Raw genomic sequence first — 17,743 nt, forward strand, 5'->3', positions numbered from 1 at the left:
CTACAGGTAAGTGAGAGACTATGCCCACTCAAAGAATAATCAGGCTATGCCATTTTTTGAAAATTTAAAAACCCATAATAAAAGCAGCTGTCTGCTTCAATTATCCAGTAAGGATTAACCAACGGCACCCAATTGCGCACTCAGCCTCCACTTAGAACACATTTAGATATATCAACAGACTCCCCAAGGTTTTTTCCTAACCTAGATACATATATTATTTTAATTGCCGGATACATATTAAGAACACACACTGCAAATGAAATGACATTATTTCAAAAAAATAAAAAAAGAAGAAAAATTAGAGACTTTATACAACCAGCTTCCACACTTTTTTCATCTTTTTGGCCATGGGTTATGCTGTTTGAACTGTATAATTACACAATACAGTGGTGGGAAACCCTATTGTTTTAGGCTGCACTCAAACCTGTTTGTATAACTCTATTTAATTTCATCACTGAAGTGATCCGGTTTCAGCAATCAGAACCAGCGCTAAACCCAGAACGAGTTTGCAGAACTGGTGGGGGGGGGGGGGGGGGGGGGGGGGGGGTTCCACTTCAGATCCCTATATATTCTATAAGACCATGTGATTAGAACTGTAGTGTCTGTGATTCTGAACACTGTAGTCATACCGAGCACACAGGCTCTAAAATGACCTGCCTCTGCTTGTTACTCTTCAACATTGTATTTTAGAGGCTGCTGTCAATCCCTCTATTACCACTACCCAAGAAACAACAACACAGTCCTAATCAGGGATATCTGCAACTGGTCTCACAGTGAAAAGGTACTGGCAGTGTGTCAAGCAAAGTTCCTGCTTTCTAAACCCAAAACAAAAATGGTTATTTAAAGTATTCTTTGAGACAAGTGCACTCTGTCCTGAAAATAAAAAAAGCCATGCATGAGGCAGGCATTTGCATTCAGAGCACCAGAAATTCAGAAGGAACTTAAATGAATAATGAAAATGAACTTAAATGAAATGAAAAAAAAACTGACTGTTTTTAATATTTAGTGCATATGTTTCATTTGCTGATATTAAATTTCAGAGTATACAGCTATAGCCAAAAGTTTTGCATCACCCTAACTAATGTTGCTTCATAAAGTCGAATGAAACCTTCATTCACTTTAGCATATTGAATTACATACTGCTTTCTAGTTTTCCATACATGAAAAACAGACAAAAATTTAAAAAAAAAAAAAAAAAGATCAATGTGCAAAGCTGGTAGAGACTTATCCAAATAGACTCAGGGCTGTAATTGCTGCCAAAGGTGCCTCTACCAAATATTGACTCAAGGGGGTGAATACTTATATAATCAATTATTTTCTGTTTTATATTTGTAATTAATTTAGAGCAATTTGTAGATTTTATTTTTCACTTTGACATTATGGACTTTTTTTGTGCTGATCAGTGGCAAAAACTAATTAAAATCAATTTTGATTCCATGTTGTACACAATAAAATGTGGAAAAGTCCAAGGAGAGTGAATACTTTTGACAGCCACTGTCTCAATCACACAATTCTAGGGTGATGCGCAAAACTTTTGGCCATAGCTGTATGTGTATCTGTATCTGTAATGTTCGAAAGATGAAAGAGGACTGTGTGTGCTTGCTGTCCTCCCAGGATGCCAGTCATGAATGAGATGGTGGATTTTGAGAGAAAGTATTAAATAAATGAAGCCCTTGCCATGCGCTGGAATGGATCCTGTGTCTCCGCAGCCATGTCCAGCAGCTCGCTGTACTCCAGCTCCTCACACAGACGCTGCAAGGTGTTCAGCGGTTCGTTCAGCTGCACAGGCATGGCCACCTTGGACAGGTCTTTTCCAATGTTGTTCCTCAGGATGTTCCACAGGCTGATATTGCTGGTGTCGGGGCCTGGAGCAGGCAAGCAGAAGCGCCTCCGTAACTGCTGAGGGGATCCATTCTGAACACAGCCTGAACAAAGACATGACCAGGGGACACTTACAATAACAGTATTTCATGTGACTTTAAGCATCCAGTATCGGACTTTAAACTTCATAGTGTTGTATTGTCTCCTAGATGGGTTTCCTGAGTGATTTATATACCAGAAATACAATTCCAACCATCAAAAAACACTGACTCATTATCAAACGACTGCAGAATTCATAATCTACCTGCTCACCACAACAGAAGTAAGCTATCATTCAAATATCAGTGGAGGACAAGGGTTAGTAACAAGTTCTTAAAATCATGTTTGTTATAAACATTTGCAAATTAAGAATTCAAAATGAAGACTAAAATACAAAATGAAACATGTCTAAAACCGATAAGCCATAGACTTCAATCATCCCAGAAGACACTGCTGCATGTGACGCCAGGTTGAAATTATCCTAGAAAACTGAGTAGTTACTGTCTGTAACTTATCTTGAGGGAACTTTCAAGTGATAATAGGTGTATGTGCATCTAGTGACTTATCCTGGTGCACCTCTTACTCCCTGACCAAAAAAGAACGAAGACCCGAATTACATTTTTGCAGCCAAAAAAGTAAACATACCACCAAGCTTCAGGAAGAATCTGAGTTTACCTAAGCAGTTAATACTAAAACTTATCTTAAGTGATCTGGGAAGATAGGAAACGTTAGGTTCGGGCTTGCTGCCTGGCCAACTGGGACCCGAGGCGGAGACCCCCCCCCCCCAGCCCCCCCAGCCTCCGCCCCCTGTAGATAAAACCTAGATTTTTAAAATTTTCTCCACCTCTAGGGAGGTGGTGGGTTATGATGAAACTGGAACGCAAATGAGAGGTAAGTGAAGAGGGTAATTTATAGGGTTAACCCTTTGCAGTCCATTTATTAAGCGTTTGTATTCGCTAACAGTCCAGATTTAATAAAAGTTTTGCGGACAAAAAAATCTTTTGCTTTTTACTTTTCAGAGGTTTTTAGAATAAAAGGGTTTCAAAAATCAGGTTTAAAAGGCATTGAATCGCAAAAGGACACTCCGTACTGTAGCTCCAGTCAAGCCCCACCCCTTGTTCGCTGTATTTTTCACATACCTCTTTATAGACTTGCATACTGATAAATCCTCTCCTGATCACTCGTTTTATCACCAAACTCCTCAATAACGCGATCCAAGTCATTATTTTATTACTATAACATCACATAAAAGCTCTGTAAATAACTGTGATATTTTTGAGCGCTGGATGCAGAAGCAGCTATTTCCTTTGTTATGTACGTGTTGTCTCTCTAGTGGATGATGCTATGAGATACGCCCTTTTCTTGGTCAGTCTCACTCTGCCATTGAAAGGTTTTCATGGCTTTTTCTGGAGAAAAAAACTACTAGAGCCCTGTGCTTTACGTCTTTTTGATGATGTCGGACTGGGTCCAACACTGGACTGGAAAGGGAAAATTGTAAGGTAGGACCTGGTCCAACATAGGACCACAAAGGGTTAATAATCTTAATTAGCTAATGTGTAAATTGAATGACTCAATTTGGTAACGCGGAGACTGGTGAGTGACCCTTCTCCCAAGCTTTAGATATAAACTTCATATAGGCGAGTATACCAAAGCCGTCGCTAGGGCAGCATTGCAGAACGATTGGAAGACTACAAGGCTAAGCCGAGGCTGCCTTGTGCATTACCATTAGGAACTCCTGTAAGAAGTAGCTAGGGCTAAAAAATGTAGTGTGAAACTCGCCTCTATGTCTGTGTTGTAAGGGCCAACTGAAAAGCTGCCCTTAACTCTCTAGTTCCAAAACCAGGGTTTTGGAGGATCCATTAATTAAGTTAAGGTATGGGGAGTCGCCCACACTGCCGTTGTCCAAATGTATTGCAGACAGTCAGGACTGCCTATGAGCTGGCCAACTTGCCCACTCCAGAAAAGCTCACTGCCCATTTCACCAGAGACTTGGCAACTTTGAGGGCTTTATTCCAGGGTGCATCTGTCAAGAACATTAGGACAGGGCTTGACCATGGGACTTCGCCCCATAGCAGACAAAAAATAGTTTGGACTGCCTCCAACTTTGCATCCTGTCAACGTAGTACACCAAGGCCTGCGTACAGAGCCGTAGCTCACTGGAAAGAAGTTGGATGGAAAGCCTCCAATTTCACAGACTGGTTGACATAGAATGCTGAGATCATCTTCTGCAAAAAGGCAGGTCTTTGTCCTGGCCTCTGTAAAAATTAAACAACCTTTCGCGATTGTTAATGCCTGCATCTCTCTCACCTGCTTTGCAGACGTGACAGCAAGCAAAAAAGCCGCTTTGAGCGATAAATATTTCAATTCAGCTGAATGCATGGGCTCAAATGGAGGCTTAATGAGTGCAATAAGTACCACGTTTAACCTCCAGCGAGGAACAATGTCCTTCATAGCCAGCCGAAGTCGCCAAGCCCCTTTCTAAAATTGCCCCGTCAGGAAGTTAGCACCTCGGGAGACCAAGTCAATTTTGATACGGCAAGTCAAAATGGCGCCCGGACCTTCAACAAATTGCAGTACTATTGCCATGGTACAAGTTGTGGCATGGACCCCACGAGGCAGACACCATGTCTGAAAGACATCCCACTTGTACCAGTACTGGGAATGTGTGGACGCTGCTCTGGCATTTTGTATGATGTCAATAACTCTATTGGACTGACCCAGACAGCTCAAATGCAGCTGTTCAGTGGCTAGATCCTGAGCTGCAGGCTCGATGCGTTGAAAATCAAAGATTCCTGGGCCAATAAGGGGCTACTACAAGCACCCTGGCCTGGTCCTGCCTGATTTTCTCCAAACAGAGCAGGAGCAGGGCGAGCGATAGGAAGGCATATAGCAGTTGTCTCAGCCACTGGTGTGTCAAGGCATCTACTGCCAACAGGTCCCCGCCTCCTATTATGGAGAACCAGAGGGGACAGTGGGTCGATTCCTGGGAGGCAAACAGTTCTATCTCTGCTCTCTCGAACCTCTCGCCAAATGAGGTTCACCACCTCTGGGTGAAGCCTCCACTCTGGGGCATTGGGAACTCTCCTTGCGAGGAGGTCCTTCACCCAGTTTGCACCACCCGCAGTGAGAGGAGGTTCTCGTGTGCCCAGAGCAAAAGCTTGCGGGCCACATGATGGAGACTGGGTGACCAGAGCCCGCCCTGCTGGTTGATATAAGCCACCACTTGTGTTGTCTGTACGGAAAAGCACATGTCTCCCTCGAACCTCCTACAAAAAATTCTGCAAAGCCAGGTAAACTGCCCAGGCTTCTGGTGACACTACCCAGTGCTACGCCAAGACGTAGATGGGCCGGCTGTTTCCACCAAGAGAGAGTGTCTTTAGACAGTGACGAGACATTGGTGGCAATACTCCAGATGGCTCCCTCAAAAGGGGCCTGGGGCCTATAGCAGCAAACCCCTAGGACTGCTGCACGGCTTGTGGCTTGGCCTGAGGTTTCTGTCTCTGTGGCGGAGCTTATTAGAGCCTCCATGGCAAGCTGCCGCGGGCAGGTTCTGAACACTACCACTGGCATCTGGCACAGCCAGCTGTCTTTGAGGTTGCTGGGGGCACTGCTCTTTGAAATGTGAAAGTTCAGTGTAAAAAGAAGACGAAAAGAAACGGCTCAGCATTGTTTCTTGTAAACAGAAGAATGGAATGCTGTTGAGTGACACATTGTTAAAAAAATAATAAAAATGACTATAGGACAAATGTTACTGTTTGTTATTGTCAATAGTACATTGGGTCCAATTTGGATGACCCCCCCCCCCACCTAAACAATTGTCTTACCAAGAAAGATAAGCCCTGAACATGCCAAAATACCAGCCACTACTCCCCTACTGTATGTGTTCAAGAGGAGTCTCCAAACAGAGGTGGCTATGGCATTGATTGCCATGATTAATAGCATGCTTAATGATTCACAACTCACTTTTTTATTAACATATAATCTTCTTTTCAAATGCTACCTAAGTATTACAATGTCACTAGCACAAGTTGGTTAGATAGGTGCAGGATGCTTGTAGTTTTGTAGCAGTTTATAGACATTCCAATATGACCTTTTTAATTATTCATTCCTTATTACTCAGCTAACTGCCTAATAGAATACCACCACCAATTAATATAAAGGCTTACATTACAAATTGCAGGACTGAACTGCTGAACACTAACTCTTTACTGATGGTTGTAATCAGTATAAATGTCACAATGAAAACTGTATTTCTGGCAGCAGACTTAAGATGGTTAAACCACAAAGCTAATTGCCTATTGACAGAATCATCAACCAACCACATTCACTCTACTTTAGTACTGATGTGACAACCATCTATAAATCAAAAGCTGTACAAAAGAAAGAGAGAGTCTCATGCTCGCACTCACTTTCAACATCGTTGCTCAAGTTGTCCACTGAAATGTTGTCGCTTATGTCACTGATGTATGACTCATCATCTGAAGCCTGGAATAGAACAGAAAAGATGTGACTAAGAAATTTGCATAATTAGTGGTATGGGGCTCCTGATGTCAGTACCCAGGCAACATCTATTACTGGCTATTTTAAATCTGGACATCTACTGGTTACTTTCAAAACTTTCGAATGACGAAATTGAGAAAGTAGTCTCGAAGCTTTGTTCTATTTTAGACCCTTAGCCTACCTGGCTCATTAAAGAGTGTATGACAGTCTTTGGTCCAGTCTTAACTAACATAGTGAGTTCCTCTTTAAATTTTAGGTACAGTTCCCACAGATTTGAAACTGACGCAGGTGAGAACTTTTCTTAAGAAAGAAGATCTCTCCACTGAGGGGTTAGGAAACTATCTATCTATTTCCAACATTACATTTCTGGCAAAAGTAATTGAAAAAAATGTTGCTGACCAACTTTATGACCATCTCAGAAGTAATGACTTGCTGGAGAAATTTCAACCTGGTTTTCATTGTGTTCATAGTACTGAGACTGCTTTACTGAGAGTTTGCAATGATCTTCATGTGGCTACAGACTCTGGAATGCTTTCAATTCCTCCTTTATTAGTTCTCTCTGGAGCACGTGATACCACTGAGGATGAGATTGATACCATCATGAGATTCTGCTAAATCACCTGCAGTCTCAAGTTGGTCTTTCTGGAAAAGTTCTAGAATGGTTTGTTTCCTATCTATCTCATCATCGCCAATTTATCTCACTGGGCAACTGTACCTCTGAAATAGGTACTGTACACTGTGGCATTCCTCAGAGCTCTGTTTTGAGCCCCTTCTATTCAGTGTATACACGTTACCTCTTGGGGACATGATTAGAAAATGCAATCTTGACTTTCATTTTTATGCTGAAGATACACAAATGTATGAATCATTTCATAAGCAGGCAGATATGGTAGTAAACACTCAAAGTGTTTAACTGAGATCCAATCATGGATGGCCACAAACTGGCTGAAAATAAACCCAGACAAAACTGAGGTTTTGTTAATTGGTTTTAAAATGGGTTTAGCGAAATGTAATCCAATCAATATTAATTTTAATGGCATTTCCATTTTACCTTCCACTACGGTGAAGAACCATGGGTGTTACCCTGGACCCTGAGCTTTCTTTTGATTTCCAAATTAATTCTGTTATCAGAATAACTTTTTATCATTTGATAAATGTTGCCAAATTAAAATATGTGCTGGATGTGAGGGATTCAGAGATGTTGATACATGCATTTATAACTTATAGTAGATTATTGCAAATCTTTGTTGCTTACTTACGGAAAGCTATTTTGTAGAAGTTTGTTTTCCCAAGATATACTGCCCTCGATACCCCAAAATATTAGATGTCAGAACAGCAGAAATGGTTAGTATTTTTAAAAGAAAGCCAAGTGGAACAACTGGTCTATGCAAAGGTACAAATATACATCCGATTTGGGCAAGAAGTTCAGAAGATTTATTAGATCAACCAATCAGAGGGCAGAATGTATCAAAGCAGGTCACCATGAACCGGATTTTGATATGACCTCAAAAACTGCAAGCCTTGTGACACAACTTAGGGTTATATGTTATGTTGAGCTTTATTTCAGGTGTACTTCTTTATACATTGTATTTCATTTTTATAATCATAAATGTATTGATTGCTATTTTTGTTGTTGTTAAAGCTTAATAATAAATACATAAATAAATATAAATAAATAAATAGCACACTAGATTTTTTTTTAATTCTGTAGTACAATGTTCTTGTACCTATCCAGCGATGTGTTCCAACAGGCATTAAAGCCACAAAGCTGGCAATATTATTAATGATGTTTCTGCTAGCATGCATACTTTTTGTAGCAATTTGTGGCTTTTTTTGGGTTGTTCAACTAAATGCTTCCTCCCAGGACAATGAATGAGCTGGGAAGAGGGATACTGAACATTTGCTGCGCACAGGGTTTTTGTTGTTTTTAATGCTCCCAATGTTTCTTTTTCCAAATTTGGAACTGAAACTCATGGGCATAGTGTACAGAAGTGACCTAGAATACAGTCGTCTCTGGTTAAGAGAACACCCTTCGGGAAGCATACGGAGTGTTCTCTTAGCCGGAGTTGAACACAATCGGAGCTTACAATCGGAAAAAATCTGTTTCACCAAAAGGGTGTTCTCTCAGGAGGTGTTCCTATACACGGAGATTACTGTATCACAGCTTGTTGGCTGCCGTATGTGCTCTGGTGAGCTGTTGGAACAAATTCCATGCATGGAAGGCAGATTGTACTATTGCAATATTTGAGACCTCATTTACAGAGAAAAAACAATGAAGGTGGAATATCTTAACTAATCTTAACTGTGGAGCTGTCAAGAGACTTGCACAAGGTTACATATCGAGTCACTCATTGTATCAAGATTAAAGTCCACTTCTTGTCTGATGTTTTAAATAAACGTTGAAATGTGTGTTGGCATAACTGTTTTATTACCAAACTAATTTAAAGACAAAAAGGTTTTACAAATAAGATTCTTAAACTTTTGTTAAAGAAAAATATCAACTTTTGCTTTATGGCATATCATCGTGATGGCTACAAATTAAATGGTTAAATGTTAGGCACCTCACAGGTTTATATAAATGAACCTGAAAGATATGAAAAACACAAGTCACCAACGGCGACCTTGAGCACAGTGCTCTCCATGTGGTCTGCTAATTCAATGCCTTACTTATCTCTTAACCACATGTAGGCATCTCCCTCACAATAATGCATTAAAATAAAACAGTGATTAAAATACTGCAAAGCTGATAAGAGATTCTCTCTTGTACAAGCTATTTGCTTCCTTTGTACTGACCTCATTTTCAGAAGAACTTGCAGACAGCAGCACTTCCTGCGCATCGAAGAACTCCGAGAGGGACTCAGTAATAGAATTCTTGCTTTCACTGGAGACCTGGTGCTCTAGAGGCCTGCAGCCATCAATTGGGTCCTGCTTCCGAAAGAAAACACAAAGCAACCACCTGCTGTCAGAAACACAAAGCAACCACCTGCTGTCAGAAACACAAACCACTTGCTGTCAAACACAAAGCAACCACCTGCTGTCAGAAACACAAAGCAACCACCTGCTGTCAGAAACACAAAGCAACCACCTGCTGTCAGAAACACAAAGCAACCACATGCTGTCAGAAACACAAAGCAACCACCTCCTGTCAGAAACACAAAGCAACCACCTGCTGTCAGAAACACAAAGCAACCACCTCCTGTCAAACACAAAGCAACCACCTGCTGTCAGAAACACAAACCACTTGCTGTCAAACACAAAGCAACCACCTGCTGTCAGAAACACAAACCACTTGCTGTCAAACACAAAGCAACCACCTGCTGTCAGAAACACAAACCACTTGCTGTCAGACAATGTACATGGAGGCACAAAAAGGCTTTAAGTACCAAAAAATATCAACAGCAATACATTGTCATATTATCTTTTGTCATTGTTTGCCATGTTTTAAAAGCTGGTAAAAGGGACAGCAGCTCCATAATGGAGAGCAAAAATTGAGTCAGTAAGAAACGGATCAGGTAATCAATGCTGAAGTGTTGTATACTCAGTTACAGTTCCCACTGTAAATCAAACAAACAATTGGCAATTTATCTCCATATTTGAAACAGGCACACCACCTTATCAGTTGGTAGAATGCTTCTAAATTCAGTTAGTCACTAAAAAGATCATCAGTTCACTTCACACATGTTACATTTGTCCTTGAACTGAAGTCTGAAGTGAACAGCTTCGATTTAAAACACCACCCAGTCCTTGAGTATAGTGTATACTGCTGTGTCATGAACAATGTCCAACAATGGCTGTGTTTACAACAAATACAGAGGAAGCACTCTGACTATAGCACTACTATTCCTGACCCTGTGATTACATGGGTTTACAACTAACTGCAATGCGCCATGCCAGTGGGTGTCATTTTATAGAAATTAAGGAGGGGCTATGATAATATTTTGATGTCACTCATAAGAACTGTACCATTAATTAAATGTGCATTGCATTAAAAAGGGTGTTTACAACTACTTGGGAAGTTTTCAGAATGCTTTAACAGAACGTTCCAATTTGATTTACCCAGTTGGGCCCTGCGAGTGTAATTATTCATTAAATGTTTCCATTAAGATTCCCTCTTTGCATAAAAGAGATTTGATAATGTGATGTGTAACAATTGTGCCAATAGCCTATCGCTACTAATTGCACTGAAGTTTTTTTGAACTACGTTCTACTAATTATTCGTTTCATGCTGTTACCCTTCCTTAACCAGCAAAGCAATCAGTCACAACGGCTTCACTGTAATACAGTGCTACCCTACCCAGTTATAGTGTGGTTTTGTTGGGGTCCAGGAGGCGGAGTTATTTGTGTTTTGCCTTAACAAATATTGGCATTTTTGTTCCCAAAATTATTTACAATGCCAACCAACCAAATTAATATTTTAGCATACAGTGGGAAATAAAGGATTTTTTTAATTTGCAGGTACTTGAATCCATGGTTTATTGGGACGATTATTCCCGGCCTCCGTTAGCCTGGACCACACCAAAAACAACAAACAGTCTTGCACTGTCACAGCAGCACATTCACAAAGCAGCTTCTCACTCTTAGCACAGTTTTTCTGTATATCTTTTGAAACTGCTGCTTCAGTTTCACCTTTTTTTACTCTGTGCACCACAACGAATTTCGTTTTAACAGAGACTTTCGTTTTTTGCTGTCTGCCACACTTCGTACTGTATATCTGGAAGGTTCACCCAACGTTTGCGAGTCAAACTGCATTATGGGGGAAATGGGAGCCACGGCTTTACTGTGTTCTAACAGATTCCGGACTAGAACATGTAGTGTTATAACGGGATAGCACTGTATTAATTTCAGGTTCAAACCTTAAATCAGCCAGCTCTTCAAAATACTTCAAACTAACATCCCAGAGTCATAAAAGATTACTGCATCCAGTGGAGTGCAGAGTGAAATTTAAAATCCTACTATTAACTTTTAAGGCTCTGCATGGGTTAGCACCAAACTAGATCGGTGACCTTCTTTCTCCATGTACTCCTATCCGTAGCCTTCGATTTTTTGACTCTGTCCTACTATCAGTACCTAGAACTAAGCAGTGTTCTTCTGGTGACCGAGCATTTTGCTGTATAGCACCTAGGCTGTGGAATGACCTTCTGAAGGTCATAAGGGTCAGTGATACTATTAGTATTTTTAAATCTAAACTGAAAACCCACTTTTACAATTGGTCTTCTACTGTATGACCTGTTATTTGTTCATGTATGTATTTCTTGTTTTATTGGACAGTCTGTCAATTGTTTAAATAGTTTTTTTTTTTTTTTTTTCGTGAAATGCCTTGATATGTACATGAAAGGCGCTATATAAAATAAAGACTAATTATTATTATTATTATTATTATTTATATCGACCAAGATTTGATTCTACAGCATTAGCAAAGCCCTTTTTTTACTTTAATTTATTAACACGTAATTGGTGTTACTACAGATGAATAAATGAAAAATAGTGAGAAGACAGGTCACATGGTCGTGACAGGGTAGCATCAAGGCCCAAGAGGTTACTGGCAGGAAAGAGACGCAGAGACACTGGTGTGCACGTTTACTTAACAAAAAGAAACACAAAAACGAACAAAATAAACACAGCATAAGGGCCAAAATAAAACAGTTAAACAAGAGAGTCATCAAATATAGACTAGGCATTAGTCTTCACTACCACTTTGCTAAACAATACAAAAATCACAACACAAACACTCACCCTCAAACTCCTCCTCCAGCTAAGGATTTCTGGCTCATTTTATATGTGTGGCCACTCCCAATTAGCATTGCTGGCTGGGATAGATTTACCCCCCTCCCTGCCAATCTTACATTCACACACATATGCCATTTACAGCAGCAGGGCTTCTGCCTGACACAATGGTAATTAAGACCTAGAGCACTTTGCATCTCCTCTTCCACTTTTCTGTTAATATTCATAAATACCAGGCAGATGACAGTGTGTATGGATGGAGAACACAAGCAGATGTTATCAGACACAACATTTGGTTGAAACCCTTTAGAAATGCAGGGTTATATTTTGAAAGTGTTCACTCCAGTCTGCAATTTACTTGCTTGGTAATGTTGCAGTATATACAGCTATGGCCAAAAGTTTAGTATAACCTACATTTTTTTTTTTTTTTTTTTTTTGGATGGAGACCCAATTAAAAAAAAAACAAACAAAAAAATAAACAAACATAGATTATTGTAATTTGGGACATTTTGTTTAACATCATGTAATCAAATAAACTACAAAATGATATAGCAAAATTTTACCGGAAGCCATAAAAGTAGTACGACATTTTAGGTTAGATTTCGAAATGTCATTTTTCAATTTGTCAGTTTTTTGTTAAGTATATGGAAAACTACAAAGTGGTATGTAATTCAACCCTTTAATATATATGCTGGTGCAGGGTGGTACTTCAGACAATAATTGCACAGTTGTCATTCAAAATAAACCGTACTTTATTTGTAACTTACAATTTAAACAAACAAAACAAAACCCATCTTCCTTCGAAGATACTATACATTCACTCTCTATTTCCCTCACTGACAACAGGGCAGCTAAGCTGCTTACCTATACCCAAAAATCTCTTGAATGATCTATTCACACCTTTAATTATCCAACAACTTATTACTTGAGGCGAACCCAGTGTAGGCGGATTGCCATTCAGCCTATAGATTTCTAGGAAATGTAGTTTTCCTGGTCAGCCCATTTCCTTTGTAGTTTTCCTGGACATCTAGTGGTAAGCCTGGAGTACTACCCCAAGAAACTGTTTTTGTTAACCACAGGCTTATATATTGGTATTCTTGGTGTAGATCTATATATATATATATATATTATATATATATATATATAGATATATATATATATTATATTATATATATATATATATTATCTATATATATCTTTATATATATATATATATATATATATATATATATATATATATATTATATATAGCAGCTTGGAAAATTCCAATGACTTGATTGAAAAGCAAGTACCATTTCATAGATGTATGAAGATGTCAGTACAAAAACTTAATGGGTCTTTTACAATTTCTTGACAAAGGCTTTGCCTCACCATACACCAATGGCACAATAACAGCCTGACATACCACTTTAAATAAATTACAGATATCTCAAATTAAATGTAATATGTCTTAAATTGAAGAATCTCTCAAGATCTCTCAAAATGAAAATCAGAGAAATTTCCAAATAAAAACAGGAAGTTATTTTAAAATTTAAATGAAAAGGAAGTCATTTATTAAAAGGTATCTCAGTTATCATTTTAAGACAACTCTTAATGACAATTTGGCTTGCCTGGTTAGCATAATTCACATTTAGAGTTATCTAAAAATAATGTAAAGATATCTGTAAATGATATCACTATGAGTAGTTTTTCAAGATTTACGATTATACTGTATTTACAGTATAATCGTAAATCTCGAAAAACTACTCACTTCTAAATCTTTTGTAGTCATTTTTGTATTACTTTAGTATAAATACATGTTAATTTGGATTCATATGTTGTTTTTTCTGACTGTGAAAAAAAAGACACACATTTGCCCGTTTTCCCATTGGAAATTGTGATATTTCGAAATATCACTGTCCTGGTCACAAAAGCAAAGTTTGTGGAGAATAATAGCCATTTTCTATACTGAGGCATAAGCAATTAGGAAATAACACTTACTACCCAGGAACAAAAAAAAAAAAAAAAAAAAAATGTTACACTGTGTATTCAGATATCTTTAATTGATTTGCAGATATCTCAATCTATTTTAGATATCTTAAATTAGCTTAATTCAGATATCTGCAAATTATTTAAAGATATCTGCAATTCATTTGAAGATATCTGTAAATGGTTTAGAAATAATTTAAAATACTGAAAAATATCTTGAACGGCACAGTGGGGTAGATGTCATTATAGAATAGGAGGTTCCAGGAGTCTAAAAGAGACCGAAAAACCGAAAACGTTCAGCGCCTCAAAACCCAGACCTTCAAAAAATGACCAGCAACAAGTCTGTGCAAAGCATGGAATCAGTTGGTTATTACAAATCCCAACATACTTCTGTTTGTACCAATCCATTTATGCACACTGTATCTTATTGTTTTCGTTGACGAATTAAAAAAAAAAAAAGGTATTATTTTGGTTTCCGTTTACAGTACAGAACTAAGCTACATTCAAAATAAACAGTTTAATAGCTCAGCTTTGTTAACTATTTCGTATAAAGAAAGTTGTTTCTGAGAAATGTAACCAATGCAAAAGCTTGGAGATAAAATCACATTGTTCCGAATTAATCAGATTATTTTTTTTTTTTAATCTGCAAACAAAAAAAAAAAAAAGGAGAGAGCCAAGGTGTCTTTTAAACTCAATTTTGAACTTGAATACGACTCAGACCTAGTTTCTTTTAATCATTTCAGATGGGAAAATATGTTTAGTGTTAATATGATCTTCCATTTTAGATTTTGTTTTCTGGGGGTGGGGGTTGTATGACTTAGCTAATTTTATAAAATCAACAAATTACTGTACATAATAAATCACACTTTCTGTAACTGGTCCCGTTTCGCTTTTTTTGCTTTTAAATTACATTTTCACAGTGAATGTGCCTTAATGGATATAAATTATATGAAGGGGCTTTTCCAACACAACCTAATAAAGAGGAAATGGAAAACCCATCCCACTGGGAGATTAAAGTCTTTGTCCTGCTGTGATAATTGGAGGAAACAGATGATTTTCCAGTAAAACCTTTTCAGTGGTGCTGAAAGCCATTCATCAAAACTGCAGCTCCTGCATGTGATGGAAGCCATGCATTCGGCTGCTATTATGTTAAAACATGTTAATTATATTTTTATTTTGGTAGACTTTCTGCATAGGCTTCCATTGAAAATGTATTCTGAACAGCACTATTACTTCAGAAATGAATACACATTAAGATTTGAACGAGCGCACAGGCATGTGTTCGCATGAGAAACAAAATGGATGCAAGATTGATCTATTATTTTCAACATAATAAATTTCACAGGGCACTGGTTTTGAGGTAGTTCAAAATGCAAGGGAAATTCTCATAGCATTTAAATTAATTTATGATAAGCATGAAAACAACAATAATTCTTACTGTGGTAATGCACACTATTTCAGCATTTGCCTTTTATAAAAAAAAAACAGAAAAAAGTGTTCTCTAGCTGCTAGCTATGTAATAATGTGGGTTTTTTTGCTATTCAAACGAAAGAATGAACCTTTTCACTTTTATTTTCTCTTCTATCAGGAAATGTGTGGAAATCCCAATGGAATGATAATCAATTTACTGCAAGTAACAAAATCCCGGATAAAAACAAAAGGAGTGACGACGCATGCTTTTCCCTCTCTTCTAGCCTATTGCCTCGGATCAATTTCTTTCTTAATGACAATGATAGTGTCCCGTTTAATATTTGTTTTCTGCATGTACAATTTAGTGGCTTGTGGATGCTTCTCATGCATTTTTAGATGTATTCATATAATTAAATCAAACGACTCGCAGGTGAAAATACCTCACTTTAAAACAGCAATGTTTTCTAGGAAAACCACGGGTGGAAAAAAAGTGAACATCTTCTCTGAAAACACCAACCTGTTATCTTTCTTTCAATAACAAATCCTTTTTTTAGGTCTGGTTTTGAACCCACTTTTCTCCAGTTTACCCTGGGATGAAGTGAAATCACCTTGCAGTACTTAGTAAAGCCAGATCCTAAAACCAACCTGCACTGGACCAGAACTTGTGTTTTTATTGCCAGCAGAGTCTAATATCCTGGACTCTATGTGAATCCTGCACAGCCGGCCCATCAGCTCTGTGTTTTGGGCTATCATCTGAAAAAAGGAATGGTTCAGCAAGACATTACATTAAGCGTTGATGCAATCAATTCAAATCACTATGACGAGTCTAAAGGGATGGGTGTATTTCACCTTGAAGGGAACGATTTTTTTTTTTAAAATTATAAAAGCAGGTTTGTAATACAGGTTTACTTGTGTTGATAAAGTAGCACATTTTTCTCCAGCAATCTGCATATAATTTGGTTACGACGGTAATTTTATATTTAATTTATTATATAAATACACCCAGCCTTCTTCTACAGCTACAATCTAAACACTGAATGATCATAAGGCAAAGGAGAGACCATACAATATTTTAAGTATATCACTTTGCCAAATAATCGACTTCGTAAGGCTGGGTCTAGTGACAAAACACTGGGACAACTGTGACATGTATGTAAAAGCAGAAGGGCAAAAAAAAGACTGTTTTTATCCCTACAGTCAATATGAAATATCACTACATACAATGCTACTCTTGAACTACCTCTATCGGACCACGATGGTTCTCAAATTTGTGTCTTTCTTTTTTTAAATGTTAAGATTCAGTATGACCTTTTTTCCCCTTTTATAATACATGGCTCAAATACCATAGTATTTAAACAAACCAGCAAATAGAATTATAGTACACCATGTAGAGAATACTCCACATTGGTGTCTGTTACAATAAACAAAGGGTTCTATTGACAAGCCATGAGGAAATGCCTGTGGAGAAAACAATTCCTGACAGGAAGGCCTGAAGTGTTTGAGTGCGGTAACTGTTTTTAAAGCTGAATGTCTGCTTTCACCTTTTTGCTTTATCTACTATATCAGCATAAATAGCTGCGTTAAATAATTGCCCTCTGCATTTAAACACACTCGTTTCAAATGACACGGTTCCTTACGAAACAAACACAAAAAACAATATTAAATTAAAAGTGTATAAATTGAATAACTAATACATATCTACAAAAAAATCTGTCCATGATCTTGCAGTAGATGTTTGCCTGCTTTATTAAGCAAACTGTTTTTAATGTTATTTTCTTACCACAAAATGTAGATGACCTGCTGATCAGTGAATGAAGGCATACAAGGTTAGCTTTTAACCTGTGCCAATACAATTTATACACCTTTAACTGAAACTAATCTTCGAAACTATGCAAAGTATAAATCTATTCACCTACTGTAGATCTTCAGATTAATCCATTAAATGAGCTGCACAGCAATACAGCCTGAATATTATTGAATAATCTGTCCGCCATGCATTCCCAGTGAAGTAGATGGTCACAGATAGCACTCTACCCCAGTTTAGATACAGCCATAATAAAGAATGTAACCATACTTCAGTGTCAAGACCCCCAATATTATCAATCAGCTAATGCAATAGAATTATAAAACTGGAATTGTCATGTCTGATCTGATGTCTAAATTGACAGCTCTCTTAACAGACACAAAACATCTTTATAACGTGTTCACATTTCAATCCGGGCAGACGGTGGCTGCATTTGAACACGGGATGGTGATTTTGGTTGGGAAAGGTTGGGATGTA

The 17,743-nt window shown here is 38.0% G+C and overlaps 1 protein-coding gene across 5 annotated transcripts in view; it reads right to left on the reverse strand.

The window, feature by feature from the left end:
• LOC121313618 (oxysterol-binding protein-related protein 3-like) overlaps window positions 1–17,743 on the reverse strand; it is a 71,429-nt gene that overhangs the window by 11,782 nt on the left and 41,904 nt on the right. For 2 of the 5 annotated variants that reach the window (XM_041246343.1, XM_041246345.1), the window contains 3 exons: window positions 9,154–9,288; window positions 6,270–6,345; window positions 1,678–1,925 (listed from right to left, as the gene is read on the reverse strand). In XM_041246343.1, the coding sequence (XP_041102277.1) occupies window positions 1,678–1,925; window positions 6,270–6,345; window positions 9,154–9,288 (459 nt within the window). Of the gene's footprint in view, window positions 1–1,677; window positions 1,926–6,269; window positions 6,346–9,153; window positions 9,289–16,107; window positions 16,216–17,743 lie in introns of all 5 variants that reach the window. The other 3 variants (XM_041246347.1, XM_041246344.1, XM_041246346.1) reach the window with 3 other exon arrangements.

The sequence above is a fragment of the Polyodon spathula genome, chromosome 3 (assembly GCF_017654505.1).
Source record: "Polyodon spathula isolate WHYD16114869_AA chromosome 3, ASM1765450v1, whole genome shotgun sequence".
Lineage (NCBI taxonomy): Eukaryota > Metazoa > Chordata > Actinopteri > Acipenseriformes > Polyodontidae > Polyodon > Polyodon spathula.